This window comes from Opisthocomus hoazin, chromosome 8 (assembly GCF_030867145.1).
Source record: "Opisthocomus hoazin isolate bOpiHoa1 chromosome 8, bOpiHoa1.hap1, whole genome shotgun sequence".
In the NCBI taxonomy this organism is placed as follows: domain Eukaryota; kingdom Metazoa; phylum Chordata; class Aves; order Opisthocomiformes; family Opisthocomidae; genus Opisthocomus; species Opisthocomus hoazin.
Window position 1 is genome coordinate 54,899,289 of NC_134421.1, and position 17,001 is coordinate 54,916,289.

Sequence of the window (17,001 nt, forward strand, 5' to 3'; positions counted from 1 at the left end):
ATCCTGCTTATCGCCCTGCTTCCTCCACGCAGGATCCTGAACTCAACCATTTCATGGTCACTGCAGCCGAGTCTACCTCCGACCTTCACATCCTCCACCAGTCCTTCCTTGTTTGTTAACACAAGGTCCAGCAGTGTGCCTTTCCTTGTTGGTTCCTCCACCACTTGCATCAGAAAGTTATCATCGATGCTCTGTAGGAACCTCCTGGATTGCGCCTGCCTAGCTGTATGGTCTTCCCAGCTGATGTCAGGGTGGTTGAAGTCCCCCATGAGAACCAGGGCCTGTGACTGTGAGGCTGCTTGCAGCTGCCTGTAGAAGGCCTCATCAACCTCCTCCTCCTGGTCAGTGAACATTCTCCTTAAGCCAATAAACGTGTAAGAGATGCTTAACAGCCATTTCATTGTTTCTAATTTAGTCTTCAAGAAGTAGTGAAGAAAATTGCAAAGACACTATTGTTTTCCACGAAAGAGATTCAACATTTTTGAAGATGCTGTCATTTCAGCTTATAGTGGTATTCACACTTCCATTTACACAAACATATGCACTTTAGGTCAAGATGGACACCACATGAAAATGTGAAATAAGAACCAATTCCAAAGGCCGTCAAAATAGGCCCTGGGATTTGGTTTGGAGTTCAGTCTGCTTTAAACGTAGCACACTTTTCCACATAAATCCATTTTATATACTAAAAAGAGCAGACAAGTATATATTTTTAGTTCTTACAATCATTTGCTGTGCTAAAAAATGGATAATTGACAATTGTGACAGAGCCAGTACGTTTTCATGGTTATTTTTTTATATTGCTATGAGAATAAAACTTGGCTGTACTTCCCAGTTTAAAGGAATGGGAAAGAATGAATGACTGCTTTTATGCAGGGGTGTTTTTCTGTTTACTGTGTATCTTCTCCATAAAATATCCTGTCTGGATCAAAGAAAAGCAGTGCTTCAATTATTATCAACACTCACAAGAAAAAGAAATGTTTTGGTTGCGGGAAGGATGTATATATGGTTAATAAAGCTAATAGTTTGAGATAGGAATCTCCTTAATAGATTTCCTTCTGACAGGATGGTAAAAAATTCCCAAGTAATTAAACAACTTTATAAGGCAGAAATAAAATTACAATAATAATAGTTTAGTCACTATTTAAGCAAAATATTCTACAAAGCCTGTCATGTTCTTATACTATTTCAAAGGCCATTTCTTTAGCAATGAAATGCATTGCAGAAGATTTGTTTTGATTTGTTTATTTGTACAAATTGCTGTATTATTCCTCAACACAGTATCTCAACTCTATATTTAACATACGATATTTGTTTCCCTTTCAGAGTGGAACTGGTGAAAACTTAGATGATGAGGTTCAGATCCACTTTCTTCACCAAATTTTCCATGTTCCTACAGCCCAGGAGAATGAATGCTATTATAGCTTGGGTGGGAATTCATCACATCAAAATAAACTGCTTACACCATCATCACAAACACTCCAGTATTTGTATATGCACGCACTGAAGAGATGCAGACATTATAAGGGAGAAATCAACCCACCTGTGATCTGAATTGTTCTATGTGAATGTCAGTCTGTCTTCATTTCCTACATAGGAACTGAAGATACTTCTGTTCAGCGATGATGATGCCCAGTTTGGGCACGTGGGCAGTTAAGGGTTTCTGCAGTCTGAGCTCATTCTGAACAAACTCAGGTGAAGGTAAGCAATGCAGAAGGACAAAAAAAAAAAAAAAAAAAGGATAAAAAAGGAAAAAAGAAAGAAGGTATATAACAAGCAAAATTTAGAGTGCCGTTGGGCTTAACCCCCCCCTCCCCCCCAAAACAGTGACATGAACAAGGTCTGGATTCATTCCGCTTCACTTGAGATAGCCTGCTAGGTTAGGACCGTCACTCACTCTACAGAAAAATAAATTAGAGACAGGAACCGTAAGCGGGCAATTTATCCTACCTAAGAACCAAGTCATCTCCGTTGGTATACCTCACATTGTTAAATACAGGGGAAACCCTTGCTCCCAGCTTGGGTATTTCAGTTCGATTCCTGAAGGTGTACTTAAGCTTAAATAACAGAAGGGCAAAGTGGCAAGAAAGTAGTAGGACATGGAAATTCGTAGTTGGGAAATAAGCAAAAGTTAAAGAGCATAAAAGAGAAAAGATTAAGCACAAGTTAATTGCCATGGAAGAGAAAAATCACATAAAGAAAACTGAAGGACTGAAGAAAAAAGCAAGAAATCACAAGGAATTCATAACAAAAGAAGGTTTTGCTTCTTATTTATAATTTCAGATGAGCAGGGCTGGCATTAATAGCATGAATTAAGAGGCCATACTGCTTTTATTATTGTTTATATTATTTTTATATTGCCATAGGCTGGAATAGCTTTAGCTAATTGGCAAATGTCTCTCCATGCATCATATGTGGTTTAATGTGATATAAAGCAGATGATGGTTTTAAGTATGCTGGCACTTGCAATGTTTCAAACCTCCCAAATTATGTCTGAAAAAATTACATCCGTCCAGGCAGGCAAAAATTCTCTAAGCACCTTTGCTAAATTCCCAGATCCTACTGAGAACCAATGTCAAAATTCCCATGAATAACCTTTGTATAATATGTATATTCACTCACTTTAAAAGAGGTGAGAAGGAAAGTGTGCAGAAAATGAAAAAGCATCTTATACTAATTTTTAAGCCATCTACAGTAAAACTGGTTAACAACATAGCTAAATATTTATTAATTTTTGAGCAATGTATCTCTTTCGCTAACTAAAAGGCTGTAATACTGCCATTCTTTTGTTGAACAGAGCACCGTCTTTGACTTGGGAGTTGTGCAGCTACTAAACACACGTAATTTACACAGACTATTTAAGATGTTAAATGAACCATAAAGGGCAGATGACAGACACAAATAATACTTTTCACTGAAAGTGCATAGTTTCAGGGCCTGCGTCTCCCTTTCACACTGATGCAGTGTATGACACTGGAGGGCCTCACTATCACTTTCTATAAATGACTTAACCTTCAGCTTTTCATGTCTACTACTTTTCTTTCTACTACTACTATACTCTGTCAGTTAAAGAATATCAATATCTGGCACTTCAATGCTGAAAACATGGAGCCCCTTTGGAGGTAAATAATTAGTTCAGAAATGCTTTAGGCAATAATTAACCAAACTAGACTTATTAAGAACACTCGCCTACAGCATTTTTCCTTCCCAGAGGTGTTTAATATCTATCACATAATTTTTAAACGATTTATATTTAAGCATTTCAGCTTTTAACCATGTTATAATTAACATTGTTTGACTGGTTAGTCTTTTACACAATAGATTATTCTTGAATCACAACACCTTAGTGAACTTTTAGAACTCGTGTTCATTTATTTCAGTCTACAAAGAGAGAAGCACAATGAATTATTTGATTCAGAAACCTCTGATTGACATTGCTATTCAATACTCATGGAGACTGGTGATTGTGTTATATGTTTCTGTCTGAATCACAGATTATCGATTTGATTCTACAACACTTCTGCACACATTTAAGCCACTGAGCATGAAAGTGAAAGGCTAGCACACTTGGCTGTCTGTGGAATTTTTACCATTGTCTTTAGAAGGAATAGGAAGCTATAGAAGACTTTTATGGTGAAGTCCAGTTATGTGTCCAACGTATTTCAAGTTTACCTCATCTGACTCAATGGCACGATAGAAAAATGTCATTCATATTGACCACCAGCTACCTACATTATGATTAAACTGCTGGCTGGAAAGAGAGTGGCAAGAGGAAGAGGTAACTTTTGTCAGACTATATGTTCATACTCTTCATGAGCAGCTGTGGAACTATTACCCAGTAGAGGCCTTAGCAATTGCTCAGTTTTGAAAGCATTAGTATTCTTGCTGAAGTCAGCAAAGCTTCTGAAGTCCTGAAATGCATGCAAATGCTTTACAGGATCTGGGCTTCCATCTATGGTTCTGTTGCTTTTATGTCACTGGAAAGTTGACATGATGAAGGCAAAAAGACACTTCATACTTCTGGGTCTGGTGCTCCTGTGATATCCTTATACTCTGTGGACTGAACTATGGTCCTGCCACCATTCTTGTGCAAGTAATTTACAAGAGCAGAACAAGTGAATTTCACACAGCTGGGCTTGGGGCTTGCGTGTTTGTGCACACATGTGTGTGGATGTGCACTTAGTGCTGATTAGAAATCCATCCCCCATCTTTACAGATTTTAAAGAAAACATTTTTTACTAGGACACTTACACTAACAAAAGTAAAAAATAATCCTGTATTGCAGTTTGGTAACTAAACAAAATAGTCATCTTCAGCCCCTCTGAGGGCTTCCTCAGTGGAATGAACTACAGAAACTCCATACAGAATACTACCCCTTTTTCTCCTCTAATTGAACTCTTTGATGGATAAAATTAGTATTGTAGGTAATCTATTTCATCTAGTGCCTCATGAATTTCATGAGCATAAAAGTACACTTCATTTTACTAGGCTATGAAAAAAAAACCACTATAGAAATTAACAGTCCTAGATTACTTTCTATATTTTATAAGATCTATATCACTCATTTCACGATGTAAAGGTGGCTAGTGAGGAAAGTCAAAAATAAAATTGTAATGATTTACCCTATAAAGCAAAGAGGATACTTCTGGGAATTAAGACACCCTAAACTAATGCAGAAGAGAATTGCCCTACTTTTATTCACCTACCAGTCTTGAAATGCAGAAGTACAAATAAAGTAAGTTAGATATCTGGCTTAAGTTACACACTTAAGCTTCCTCTGCAGTTTCTACAAAGAGCACAGGCACTTATATATCCTGCAATAGAATATGTAACCTATCTTCTGGAGCTGATCTATTGGCTTTCATAGCGTTATAAGCAGCTTATAGTAGGGGCAAATTGTGGCCTCATTTTAGTAGTATAGTATGTAAGCAGCTACATGGCTAGCTGTTTAAGCTCTCTTTACAGTCAACAAAAATCAAGCTAGTAATTTGTAGGAAATTCACTGGGACAAATGTTGTTGTCTCCCTTAAGCTAAGGTAAATTTTTCTCAGGACACTATTATCTGTGCTTACAAGACCTCCACTGACTATAATGGAATTCCTGTAAAAAATCTCACCTGTACTTGAGGCAGTTAAAACTGAGGGAAGAAAAATCCTACTCAAGATGCCTCACTTTCAGGTATATAAATTTAGATTAGATGAACTTTACCCATTTTTTATTTCACACCAGACCTTTCTCTGCCCATTATCTTGAAATTTCTTTTATATAACTGTGCCATATCACATGGCTTCTATTTCCACTTAATTCTTTCAGCTTTTTATCACTGACCTCTCATACACTCACATTATATTAACTGTGTGAATGTATTATTTTCATTACATGTATTTAAATTCCAAAGGTTAATTCATTTACAATACTTTCGGCTACATCCATAAGAGGTTTAATTAAACACGATCTATTTCATACTAGTATTATTTGAGTGACATAATTTTATTTGCAGCAGATGACATCTAACAGAAATAAAACTTCTAATAAGGCCAATATTTATTTATTACAAAAATTCTGCCAAGGAAGTGAAATATTCATTTAACCAGTATGTTTTACATGTTTGGGAAAAAAATATAATGTGACTATATACTTGTCTGCTTTATGTGATGGGTTTGAGTTCAGCATACTGGGTAAAGAATATTAAAAAGAAAACATGCAGTCACCTGAAATTATTGTAGAAACTCTTTACGGGTGATAACATAAGTTTCCAAAGAAGTTGCTAAAAGATTTTTTTTGAAGTCCAAGGTTACAAGAAAATAAAGTCAAACGGTGCATTTTATTATTTCACATGCATTACAACCTCATGGGTAAATGGTACCCTTACTGTGAAAACAGATTAATTAATTTTCCGTATATTCCCATATTTTTATATCCTTTCATTGTTCTTCACCTTATTTGTGTTCTTTTGCCTTTCATGGACTGTTTACCACAGGAAGTCTGAAGCACCATTGCTAGTGCTATTTCTGTTCTCCCTGTGAACCTGGCTTTTTTACTATTACAAGCATTTAATTCCTTTTTTAACAAGTTGAGGGAAGTCTAAACAAAAGAATGAAATCCCAGACTTTTTTAAATCCCTGAAAGAAATACCATTTGTATTTGTGTCAGAACTATATCAATCTGATGTCTTAGAAGGCTTAGGTGCAGTGAGCCATCTTCTGCAATATTGGATTGTTTTCCACATGTTGTTTAAATTTCTTTGAGAACATGCTTTCCTCCAGGGATATAGGGACACTCTTAGTTCTTAGTAAACATTGTACCTCATTCTATAAATGCTGTATTGTGTTGAAAAAAGTGAAGAGCCAAACACTGATGGAAGAGAACCATTGACAGAGTCTAGAGGTAGGATGCCCTGCAAACCTGAGGAACAACATAAGGAAATGCAAATCGGGAACAAGAACTTTAGTGTAGATAGTAATTCTTATATCTGTATGACCACAAGTCATCCTCAATAACAGTTTAGCATGAAATAATCATACAAGCCTCTGCACAGCTGGGGGAAGAGCTCAGTCTAACAAAAGCAACCATTAGCATGAGTGAAAGGTTGATTACCACTGTCAAGACTGTCAACTGTAAGTTCTTGGAACAATAAAGATTACATTCCTGTGTTCTCATTAAATTGCCTGCTGTATCACAGAACTATTTCCACCAGAATTTCCCCAGTTTTATTGTGAAACTACATTCATGGAAATTTATTATAAAACTGACAGCTTTTAGATACCTTCAACAGAAAAACATCCAACAAGTATTTAACCTCTGAACTGCCAAACATTTTTGCAGGTAATCAGTTGATGTTTCTACACTTAAAATCAAAGATATACTTTGTTCAAAGTTATCTCAGAGCTACTATTTGAGATTCATTTATATTTTCTGTCCTTTTTTCAATACACTGTCTGGTAACCACTTATTAATTGAAGAACTTTCAGAGAATTTAGAGCATCCTATATCAAAACTGACCTTGTCTGTATCAGTGGAAAAGCAACAGAACACATGTATGAGATCAAAGTATTGGCATTTTCTCTGACATGTTAGCAGTGATGAGGAAAGCAGATGGCAAAAACATATTAGTTATTGATCCCCTTCTCATTCCTGCATACCCTTTAATTAGATTTAGATTGTAAACAATGCTACTGTATCTTGTGGCTTTATGCATTAAATGGTGGCCTGAAGAATGTCTATGTATATTTTGAAGTATTAGTTAAATTGAGTGCTTGGGATTTATATACATTAGAAACAGATCCCTGTAGTCATGTTGCAAAGTTTCTTAAGAATTACTTTTTTTTTTTTGAAGTAGAATGCACTTTTAAATGCATTATGGGAAATATACTAATCTCTCTTTTAAGAAAAGGAAGCAAAGAAATTCATATAAGGATGCATTGTTAAAGGTTATATTCCAAGTGTGCAGGCAATATAAACTACCACGGGCAGCAATAGGTTATGATTTCTGTCCTTTTATTACGCCATGGCTGGCACTGTAGCTACATCAGCATCTGCCAAGCCAGCACCAAGCAAACAAGCAAATATGTCTCTCGATTTTACACATACAGTGGTACATCACAGAATTATCACGGAGCCAATGTGAGTTCAGCAGAGCTTATCATTTTAGATCTATTGTCATACAGGGATAGCTCTCTGACTTCAGAACCAGCTCTCTGATTTCAGAACCAGCTCCCTGCTACACCAAAGCATATTGACATATTACTGATCCCACTCTCCTATGCTTTGCCAGAACAGCAGCAGACCCGAGGAGACAGCTGAGTAGTCTGTGTAATTCTGCTGCACACTTCAAATTCTGGAGGGGCTTATTAGAAAGGGATGTGTGTTGTGCGAATGTAATTACACTACATAGGGTGCTATGCTAATTCCTGGTACACAGGTGGTTCCAGCTATCAGTTATTAAGACAGCCTGGATTCAGGAGTTTTGTGCAGAGAGGCACTAGAATTCCACACAGAGACAACTTATGTTTGAAAGTACTAATAATTATTTTTCCTTTTTACAGATGATCTAACTTCTTCCTGTTTATATTGCAGATTAATGTCCTTCAGAGAAGAGAAATCTCTTCACTAGTGGAGACTGGACTGTATAACCAGGTAAGTCTTTTTCCTCGAGCTGGCTGTTGAGACCATTGCAATCAAAAGCAAACACAAAATTCCATTGCACAAGAGAGTGAAAGATGGTGCTGTGAGCAGGCTCTGAAACACTGCATAAACAAAAATGAGTGGGAACAAGGGTCTGTTCTGTGAAAACAGAAACCTAAGTTAAGTCAACTTGCTCCCTTGTCTACACCTTTCTGTTTTGTCTCCCATCACTGGATTAGTCAGCCAGACATGTCTTTGCTCCGCTAATCTCAAAAGACCACTTCGATGTTGTTTAAAATAAATACATAAACTTTTCCCTCTGAAATGAAATTTACTGTTACATGTAATTAAAGTTACCAATTTGGAATTTTCCATTCTATTAGGTAGTGACATGGAGTAGTGATGAAATACACTCTTTTCAGTGGAAGACAAGCTTAGCCAGTAAGAAAAAAGGCAAATCGAAATACAGGAAATTCCATTTTAACAGAAGAATTTTTGTTGTTTTTTTATTTTAACTGTGAGTGTGATCAAACACTGGAACAAATTGTGGAGAGAGACTGCGAAGTCTCCATCCTTGGAAACACTCAAAACATGACAGATCAAGGCCCTGAGAAACCTGCTGCAGTTGACCTTGTGTTGTGCAGGGATGTGGGACTAGACACTCTCCAGAGGTCCCTCCCAGCCTCAGCTATTCTGTGAAAGGACATACATGTTAGTGAATGCCAGGTGATTTTTAAGATATACCAGTATTTTCTTTCCGTTTGAAGAGCATTGCACGAATATGCTGCTGCCATGTTTTCTAATATTTCCCACTCGAGCACCAAAACTGGCTGTGTTTTTTCTAAAAGTGGGTTGCACTTCACTACGGTGGGATGGATCAGAAAGCCCAGCATGCCATTCATAAGAGTTATTCCTGCTCAAGGCCATCTTATTAAAATAACAAGTTTCTTGAGATTTAGCAAATCTGAATTTTTCCTTATAAAATATTATTCATTGCAATGATGTCTGATCCACACAATATGTAATCTACTTACCTGTTGCTTCCTCCCAAAGGAAGACCAAGCATAAGTTTTATGAAGAGGTTGGGATGGGGAGAGGAGGTGGAGAAGAAGGTAGGATGTTATCTCCCAGTGATTTTTGTTATGGACTACCTATTGCTATTGACATTACATGGAATGGATACAGCAATGGGCAGCAGTACTGAAACTTTAAATAAACTCAATAAGATGGTCTGAATGGAATAGTCTAAATGAAGTGACTAGTCTTCAGCAAACATGAGTAAATGAAAAGTCATTGATTACAACTCTGTATCAGTAAGCGCAATATACGGTTCTCCACTGACTGCAATCTATAGTCAAAGAACTTCTAAAGTCTATGTCTCAGATACCTGGAGCTGGCTGTATCAGACAGAAAATACCTTTTCAAAGGCTCTTGCTTTTCCTTATTTATTACATTACAACTGTAAACTCCAAATTTGGTTTGGTATTTAATCCAGTGAAAATACAATTATTGCTGGAGATAGGAGATGAAACAGACTTGGGAAAAGGGAAGTTTGCTCAGTGCAAAATAAGATTGTCAAGGAAGTAAAACCAGACTCTATTGGCTTCACTAATTTACTTGTTTCTTTATTTTCTTCAGGCCTCAGTACCTCTGTTAAGAAACACTACCATAATTTTTTACAGTGATGTCTGCAGTTTGGAAATGAATTTTTTTAAAAAGTTGTTCCTTAAGTGGCATTGACAATCAGTGGAGTTTTCTTTTGAAGACAGCTGCTATTAATGCACTGGATTATACGCTAAATCCCCTCTATTGTAGTTAATGAAGAAAGCTGTGAGAAAAAAAAACGCAGTTAAAAGGAAAAATGAAAACACCCAAACACACTCACAGCAGGTAGTAGAACATGTGGCTTTGTGCAGCTTTTTGGATGAAATTGTCCAGTGGAACCACTGGGAGGAACATCCAGACTGTCTGGAAATACCTAAATGAAATAATGTGCCTGCTGGATACGCGCTGATGGAAGTGCATGCTGCTGCCACTGTCTTTGCAGAGCACATCACCAGGGGTATTCAATTGTTCCAGTTATACAGTGGAGTAAAGAAACACTGATTTCTCCCCACAGTTATCCTTTTGTCTCCTCCTGGTGCATTTCTCTGCTTTTTCTTGCTTCACATTCTCACAGTAGTGCCAGATACCAATGACACAACACTTACAGCAAGACACACTGCATTGGGTGTCCACGCCCAGGCAGAGGTTGGGGCTGCCTCATGCAGGGCACAGCCAGTCCCAGCCCGCTCCAGCTGGCCCCACCACAGGGCACAGTGGAGCTCCTCAGGTAGCAAGGTGGCACCTCTGGAAAAACAGATTTAAGAAAAGGCAAATGCTGCACGGCAGTGAGGAGTGAGGAAAAAAAATGTGAGAAACAGCCCTGCAGATACCAAGGTCAATGAAAAAGGAGAGAGAGGAGGTGCTGCAGGAACCAGAGCCGAGAATCCCCTGCAGCTTATGGAGGAGACCATGGTGGAGCAGGTATTTTCCTGTAGCCTGTGGAAAGACCATGCTGGAGCAGATATCCACACTACAGTCTGTGGAAGAAAATGTGCTGGAGCAGGTGGTTACGGTTTGAAGGAACTGTGACCTGGGGAAGACCCACACAGGACCAGGTTTCTCCTCAAGGACTGCAGCCCATTGGGAGGACCCCAATGGATGCAGAGAAGGCAGAGCTACTGAGTGCTTTCTTTGCTTCAGTCTTTAGTGTTAAGGTTGGCCCTCAGGAATCCCAGGCCCCTGAGGTAAGAGAGGAAGCCTGCAGAGAGGGTGACTTTCCCGAGGCCGAGGAGGACTGTGTAAGAGATCACTTAGGCAATCTGGATGCCCACAAACCCATGGGCCCCGATGCAAGCCACCCATGAGTGCTGAGGGAGGTGGCGGATGTCATTGCTGAGCCACTCTCCATCAGCTTTGAAAGGTCCTGGAGGAAAGGATGGGTGCCCGAGGACTGGAGAAAAGCCATTGTCACTCCAATCTTCAAAAAGGGCAAGAAGGAGGATCCAGCGAACTACAGGCCGGTCAGCCTCACCTCAATCCTGGGAAAGATGATGGAGCAACTCATACTAGATGTCATCATCAAGCAAGTGGAGGAAAAGGTTATCAGGAGTAGTCAGCATGGATTCACCAAGGGGAAATCATGCTTGACAAACCTGATAGTTTTCTACAATGGTGTGACTGGCTGGGTGGTGCTCACGTGGTGCAGCTAGATGGGGAATGGGGAGCTGAGGTTAGTACACAACAAAAAATATTGTCATCTACAAGCAGGACTACATTGCAGAGCCTTCTAATATTAATAATGAGAGAGGCATGTGTTTGAGGACCAACCTGCTTTCATTCTTCCTTCAAAACTTCCTTAACAATAAGATGCACCAGTTCTAAGGGCATTAGGAATGTATTAGTTCCTTAGACAGCGATTTGGCTGCAGGGAATATATGCTGCACATTCATCTATTGCTCAGCTATAGCATGTATCAGGTTCCAAGGTAATACTGCATTGTTACATTCATTTCACTGAAAGTTTTCCCTTACTAGAGTGCATTGACCAATATTTCAGTCCTAGCATGAGCTAAACCAGCATGCTTACTACTTCAATGAAGTAATTCCAAATGTAAAAAATAAAATTAAAATAAACTTACACTTAGTTATTAAGAAGTCCAGCAGAGAACTGTTACAGTGACAGATGACATTAGCCTATAAGCCTTCATAACTTACATGGTAATAAAATGGGGTTACTTTTTTGAATTAAATTGATAACATGACCGAATCGATTTCATTATTGTGTCTGTCATATTTGCTGTTAATGATGGCTAACAGTGGAATAGAAACTGACAACAATCCTTGAAAAACTGTGCAGATCAAAATTATACTATACTAGCATTCATGAATTTTAATATCCTTTTTTATCATGTTTTTTTTGTACTCCCTTTTAAATTGGAAGCTCACAAGAAGAGAATTAAACTTTCTACACCTGTCTCAGCTCCTATTATTTCTTTTGTTACAAGTAAATAGGCTCAAGAATGGAAGACGTTTCCACTAACTAAAACAAAAAAAGGCCTTGCTTGAGAGTCTTTCGTGAGTGCTTATGGGCCTGTGGATGAATCTCCACTGTTAAAGTGTTGACATCAGAGTCATTCCTCTTTAGTGACTAGAGAGCTTTAGGACACACAAACTGCTGTTTAGAAGACTGTGGAAGATGCTATTCCTGTTAATAGATATTGGTCCTCTGGTGTGTAACTCCCTTTAATGCCAATAGAAATTCTGCAGAAATCTACAGGAGAGTATACCTACTGTCATGAATCATCATAGCTTTCTAATCCTATTAGTAGGGCTTAAATGTATGTGAGTTAAAAGTATGCAAGTAATGAAATGCTCACCTCAGAGCAGCAATTGAGAACATCAAAATACCCTTACGTAATGAGATAACTTGACCTCTCTGCTACTTGAAAAAGTGACAAGATATTAGATATGTGTCATGAGCTGAAAGACCATCACTCTTTCCTATATCAAGTCCCTGACTGGGACCTTTTTCTTGCACTAAAATTGTGTGAAAATGGATAATTACTAAGGAGAAGCTATGGAGTTATCTGGGCATGGATAAGGTAAAGGTAAAAATAAATCTTTATCTTAAATATTTTATTAATTAAATAACGCTATCTTAAATATATTACACATATATCTATACAGATATATACATACTGAATTACATTGTGTCTGATTTGAGCTTATTGTCCTTCTTGCTCTCATAGATGATGCCTCTGTTGTAATCAGCAGCTATGATAGGGAAAAAATCAGATGCAGTCTGCACAGCTTGGATGGTAGAGGGAGAAATATTTAGGCTATCATATGTGGGAGCTGTACTGACCTTTAGAGCATGTTGCTCTTTCAAGAGAAACTTCTTCACATCTTCTAAGCTGCTATCAATAAAATTATTGAGATTTTAGTGAGATTCTTGCTGTAATGCACATACACTCATAGGCTGCAGTTTCTTCACAGAGAAAATGTCTTTCTGTGTGTGTTGACAATATCCACCAAAATATTGCTGCTCTTGGTATTCCAAGTAACATCATTTGCATTTTATATATGTGGTCAGATGACCTTGGCCTTCAGCCAAGAGGGAGAAAAAAAGACAGATTTACGGAGATAACTTACCAATTAACAGCATGTGCAAAACCAGACTGAACCTGGAGACAATTAGTTCAATTTATTGGCAGTTAAAATAGGTTTGGATTGTAAGAAAAAAAAAAGAAAAATAAAAGAACACCTTCCCTCTTCTCTTTTTCCCAAGGCTCAGCTTCATTCCTTCATTCCCAGCTCCTCTGCCTCCCCCCCATCCTCCCGTGGAGCAGTTGGATGGGGAATGGGGAGCTGACGTTAGTACACAACAGTTCCTCTTTGCTGCTCCTTCCTCCTCACACTTTTCCTTGCTCCAGTGTGGGTCACAGAATCACAGCATCACAGAATGTTAGGTGTTGGAAGGTACCTCTGTGCGTCATCTAGTCCAACCCCCCCCCCCCGCCGAAGCAGGGTCACCTACAGCAGGCTGCACAGGACCCCATCCAGGCGGGTCTTGAATATCTCCAGAGAAGGAGACTCCACAACCTCCCTGGGCAGCATGTTCCAGGGCTCTGTCACCCTCAGAGGGAAGAAGTTCTTCCTCATGTTCAGACGGAACTTCCTCTGCTTCAGTTTGTGCCCATTGCCCCTTGTCCTGTCACTGGGCACCACTGAAAAGAGTCTGGCCCCATCCTCCTGACACCCACCCTTCAGATATTTATAAGCATTTATAAGGTCCCCTCTCAGCCTTCTCTTCTTCAGGCTGAACAAGCCCAGCTCCCTCAGCCTCTCCTCGTAGGGGAGATGCTCCAGTCCCCTCACCATCCTCATAGCCCTCCACTGGACTCTCTCCAGTAGCTCATCTTTCTTGAAGTGGGGAGCCCAGAACTGGACACAGTACTCCAGATGAGGCCTCACCAGGGCAGTGTAGAGGGGAAGGAGAACCTCCCTCGACCTGCTGGCCACACTCTTCTTGATGCACCCCAGGATGCCATTGGCCTTCTTGTCAACAAGGGCACACTGCTGACTCCTGATTAACTCGTCATCCACCAGGACGCCCAGGTCCCTCTCCACAGAGCTGGTCTCCAGCAGGTCCGCCCCAAGCCTGTACTGGTGCATGGGGTTGTTGCTTCCAGGTGCAGAACCCTGTACTTGCCTTTGTTGAACTTCATCAGGTTCCTGTCTGCCCAACTCTCCAGCCTGTCCAGGTCTCACTGAATGGCAGCACAGCCTCGTAGTGTACCAGCCACTCCTCCCAGTTTGGTGTCATCAGCAAACTTGCTGAGGGTACATTCTAACTCTTCATCCAGGTCATTGATGAAGAAGTTGAACGAGACTGGGGCAAGTACTGACCCCTGGGGGACACCACTAGTTACCGGCCTTCAACTGGACTCCAGTCTCGGTGTCCAGTTTGCTTAAAAGGTCTCTCACTTGATGCTCCTCAACCAAAGGAAGGTCTTCCTTTCTCCAGGCTTTCTCTCTTACCTTCAGGGACTGGGATGCCTGTGGGCCAGCCTTAGCACTGAAGACTGAAGCAAAGAAAGCATTCAGTAACTCTGCCGTCTCTGTATCCTCTGTCACCAGAGCACCCACCTCATTCAGCAGCGGGCCCACATTTTCCCTAGTCTTCCATTTACTACTGATGTATTTGAAGAAGCCCTTCTTCTTTTCTTTGACTTCCTCCACCAGATTTAATTTCAGGTGGGCCCTATCTTTCCTCATTGCTTCCCTACATGCTCTGACTACATTTGTATGTCCGTTCCAAGTGGCCTGTCCATCTTTCCATCTACCTTAGACATTTCTCTTCCATTTGAGTTTTGCTAGAAGCTCCTTGGTCATCCATGCAGGTCTCCTGCCTCCTTTGCTTGATTTCTTACTCAGGCAGATGCACCAATCTTGAGCATGGAGGAAGTGATACTTGGACAGTAACCAGCTCTCTTGGACACCCCTCCCTTCTAGAGCCCTGACCCACGGGATTCTTCCAAGTAGCTCCTTGAAGAGGACAAAGTTAGTTCTCCTGAAGTCCAAGATTGTGATCCTACTTCTTGCCCTGTTTCCTCCACAAAGGATCCTGAATTCCACCATCTCATGGTCACTGGTGCCAAAGCTGCCCCCAACCTTCACATCCTCAACCACTCGTATTTGTCAGCACAAGGTCCAGTAGCACACCTCTCCTTTTTGGCTCCTCCTCCATCTGTGTGAAGAAGTTATCATCAGTGCTCTGCAGGAACCTCCTGGACTGTGTGTGCTTTGTGGTCTTTCCAGCAGATGTCAGGGTGGTTAATGTCTCACATGAGAACCAGGGTCTTTGACAGTGAAACTGCTTTCAGCTGTCTGTACAAGGCCTCATCGACTTCCTCTTCCTGGTCAGGTGGCCTATAGTAAACACCCACAACAGTGTCACCCATATGAGCCTGTCCCTTAATTCTAAACCATAAACTCGTGACTCATTCTGCATCCACCCCCAGGCAGAGCTCAATGCATTCCAGTTGCTCCCTCACATACAGAGCAACTTCACCACCTCACCTTGTTGTAGTTTCCTAAAGCTGTCATTATGACAGGTGTCACCAGATGGCATCATTATACACAGACTTCCGAATTATTTCACTGAGTGAGCAAATGTTTAACCTTGGGAAAGCTCTCACCTCTGAACATAATCTTATGCATTATCTTAAGAAATGGAATGAGAAGTAACAACAATTTTCTTTTCATTTTTACCTCCTGTTCAGGTTGGTTCTTGAGGAAGAGCTGTTCTCAGAGCATTAAAAAATACTGCTGGATCCAAACAACAATCTAACAAGCTGATTGCCTTGTTTCCAAACCCAAGGCATCTTAGAAGTAGACAGACAACAAGCTTTATTGTGCATATATCTAGACTTCATATTCCTAATTCTTCTCCACAAGACAGGCAAGGAAAGAATGGTACATGACTTCTGGTAAAGCATAATTTTCTTTTTTAAACAAGAGAGAGACAGTGAAAAAATCGTCCATCCCTGTATTCCTCAGAAAGGCAGTCAAACAACAGCAGGTTAGACCAGATGATCCTTGAGGTCCCTTCCAGACTTGTATTATATGATTCTATGATTCTAATTTCAGATTATGCAGCCTATTCAAAATCCCCTCAGAGTAGCAAACCTGGGGCTCGCTAGCCATCTGGCATAGAAGTGCACTTAAATAGTTTTTTTCCTGCCACAGTGTTCAATTTTTCTGAGGCAAAGCTTTCTACTCTTCCCACATTTGTCCTGCTGTCTTCAGAGTCTCCATGTAGTAAGAAGTACCTGGGACATAGTAACGTGCAGCCTGCATTCTCTGAATTCCTCTTTCCTAGTAGAGTAAAGGGACCCATGACTTCTTTTTTCTTTTTTTTTGAAGAAGGGGAGCCTGACAGTCCTATCAGATTTTAAAAATTATGAATATGAAAACAAGTACATGATTGCATGGAGTTCTAAGTGCTATTGAATACATTATATTGCAGATTCTCCTATGATTGTAATAGTTTGAGTAAGAATGAGATAACAAGGAGCTTAGGTGGCATTACAATTATTGGTGATTTTCTAATTTCTGTGGGCATTAGTTTCCTATGCAAAGTGAGGTCATTGTTATTTCCTTACCTCAAATTCCTGCCCTTCCAGATTCATCCTCATTTGACTTGCTTTTCATGGGCTGGAAGTTACATTATGACTGTCATGTTGCTCTTTTCAAAATTCTGGGAAGAAACAAATCTATCTGTCATGAAAACCAAGTACTTCATGGCTTCATTGAGGAAGAATTATGATTT

General features: G+C 39.9%; 1 protein-coding gene across 3 annotated transcripts in view; it reads right to left on the reverse strand.

Annotated features, from left to right (window-relative positions):
- The window catches only part of TAFA5 (TAFA chemokine like family member 5), a 495,240-nt gene that overhangs the window by 14,592 nt on the left and 463,647 nt on the right, over positions 1–17,001 (reverse strand). For all 3 annotated transcript variants that reach the window (XM_075429210.1, XM_075429213.1, XM_075429215.1), the window contains one exon: positions 1,544–1,681. In XM_075429210.1, coding sequence (XP_075285325.1) covers positions 1,583–1,681 — 99 coding nt within the window. In that variant the 3' untranslated portion in view covers positions 1,544–1,582. The remainder of the gene's footprint in view (positions 1–1,543; positions 1,682–17,001) is intronic.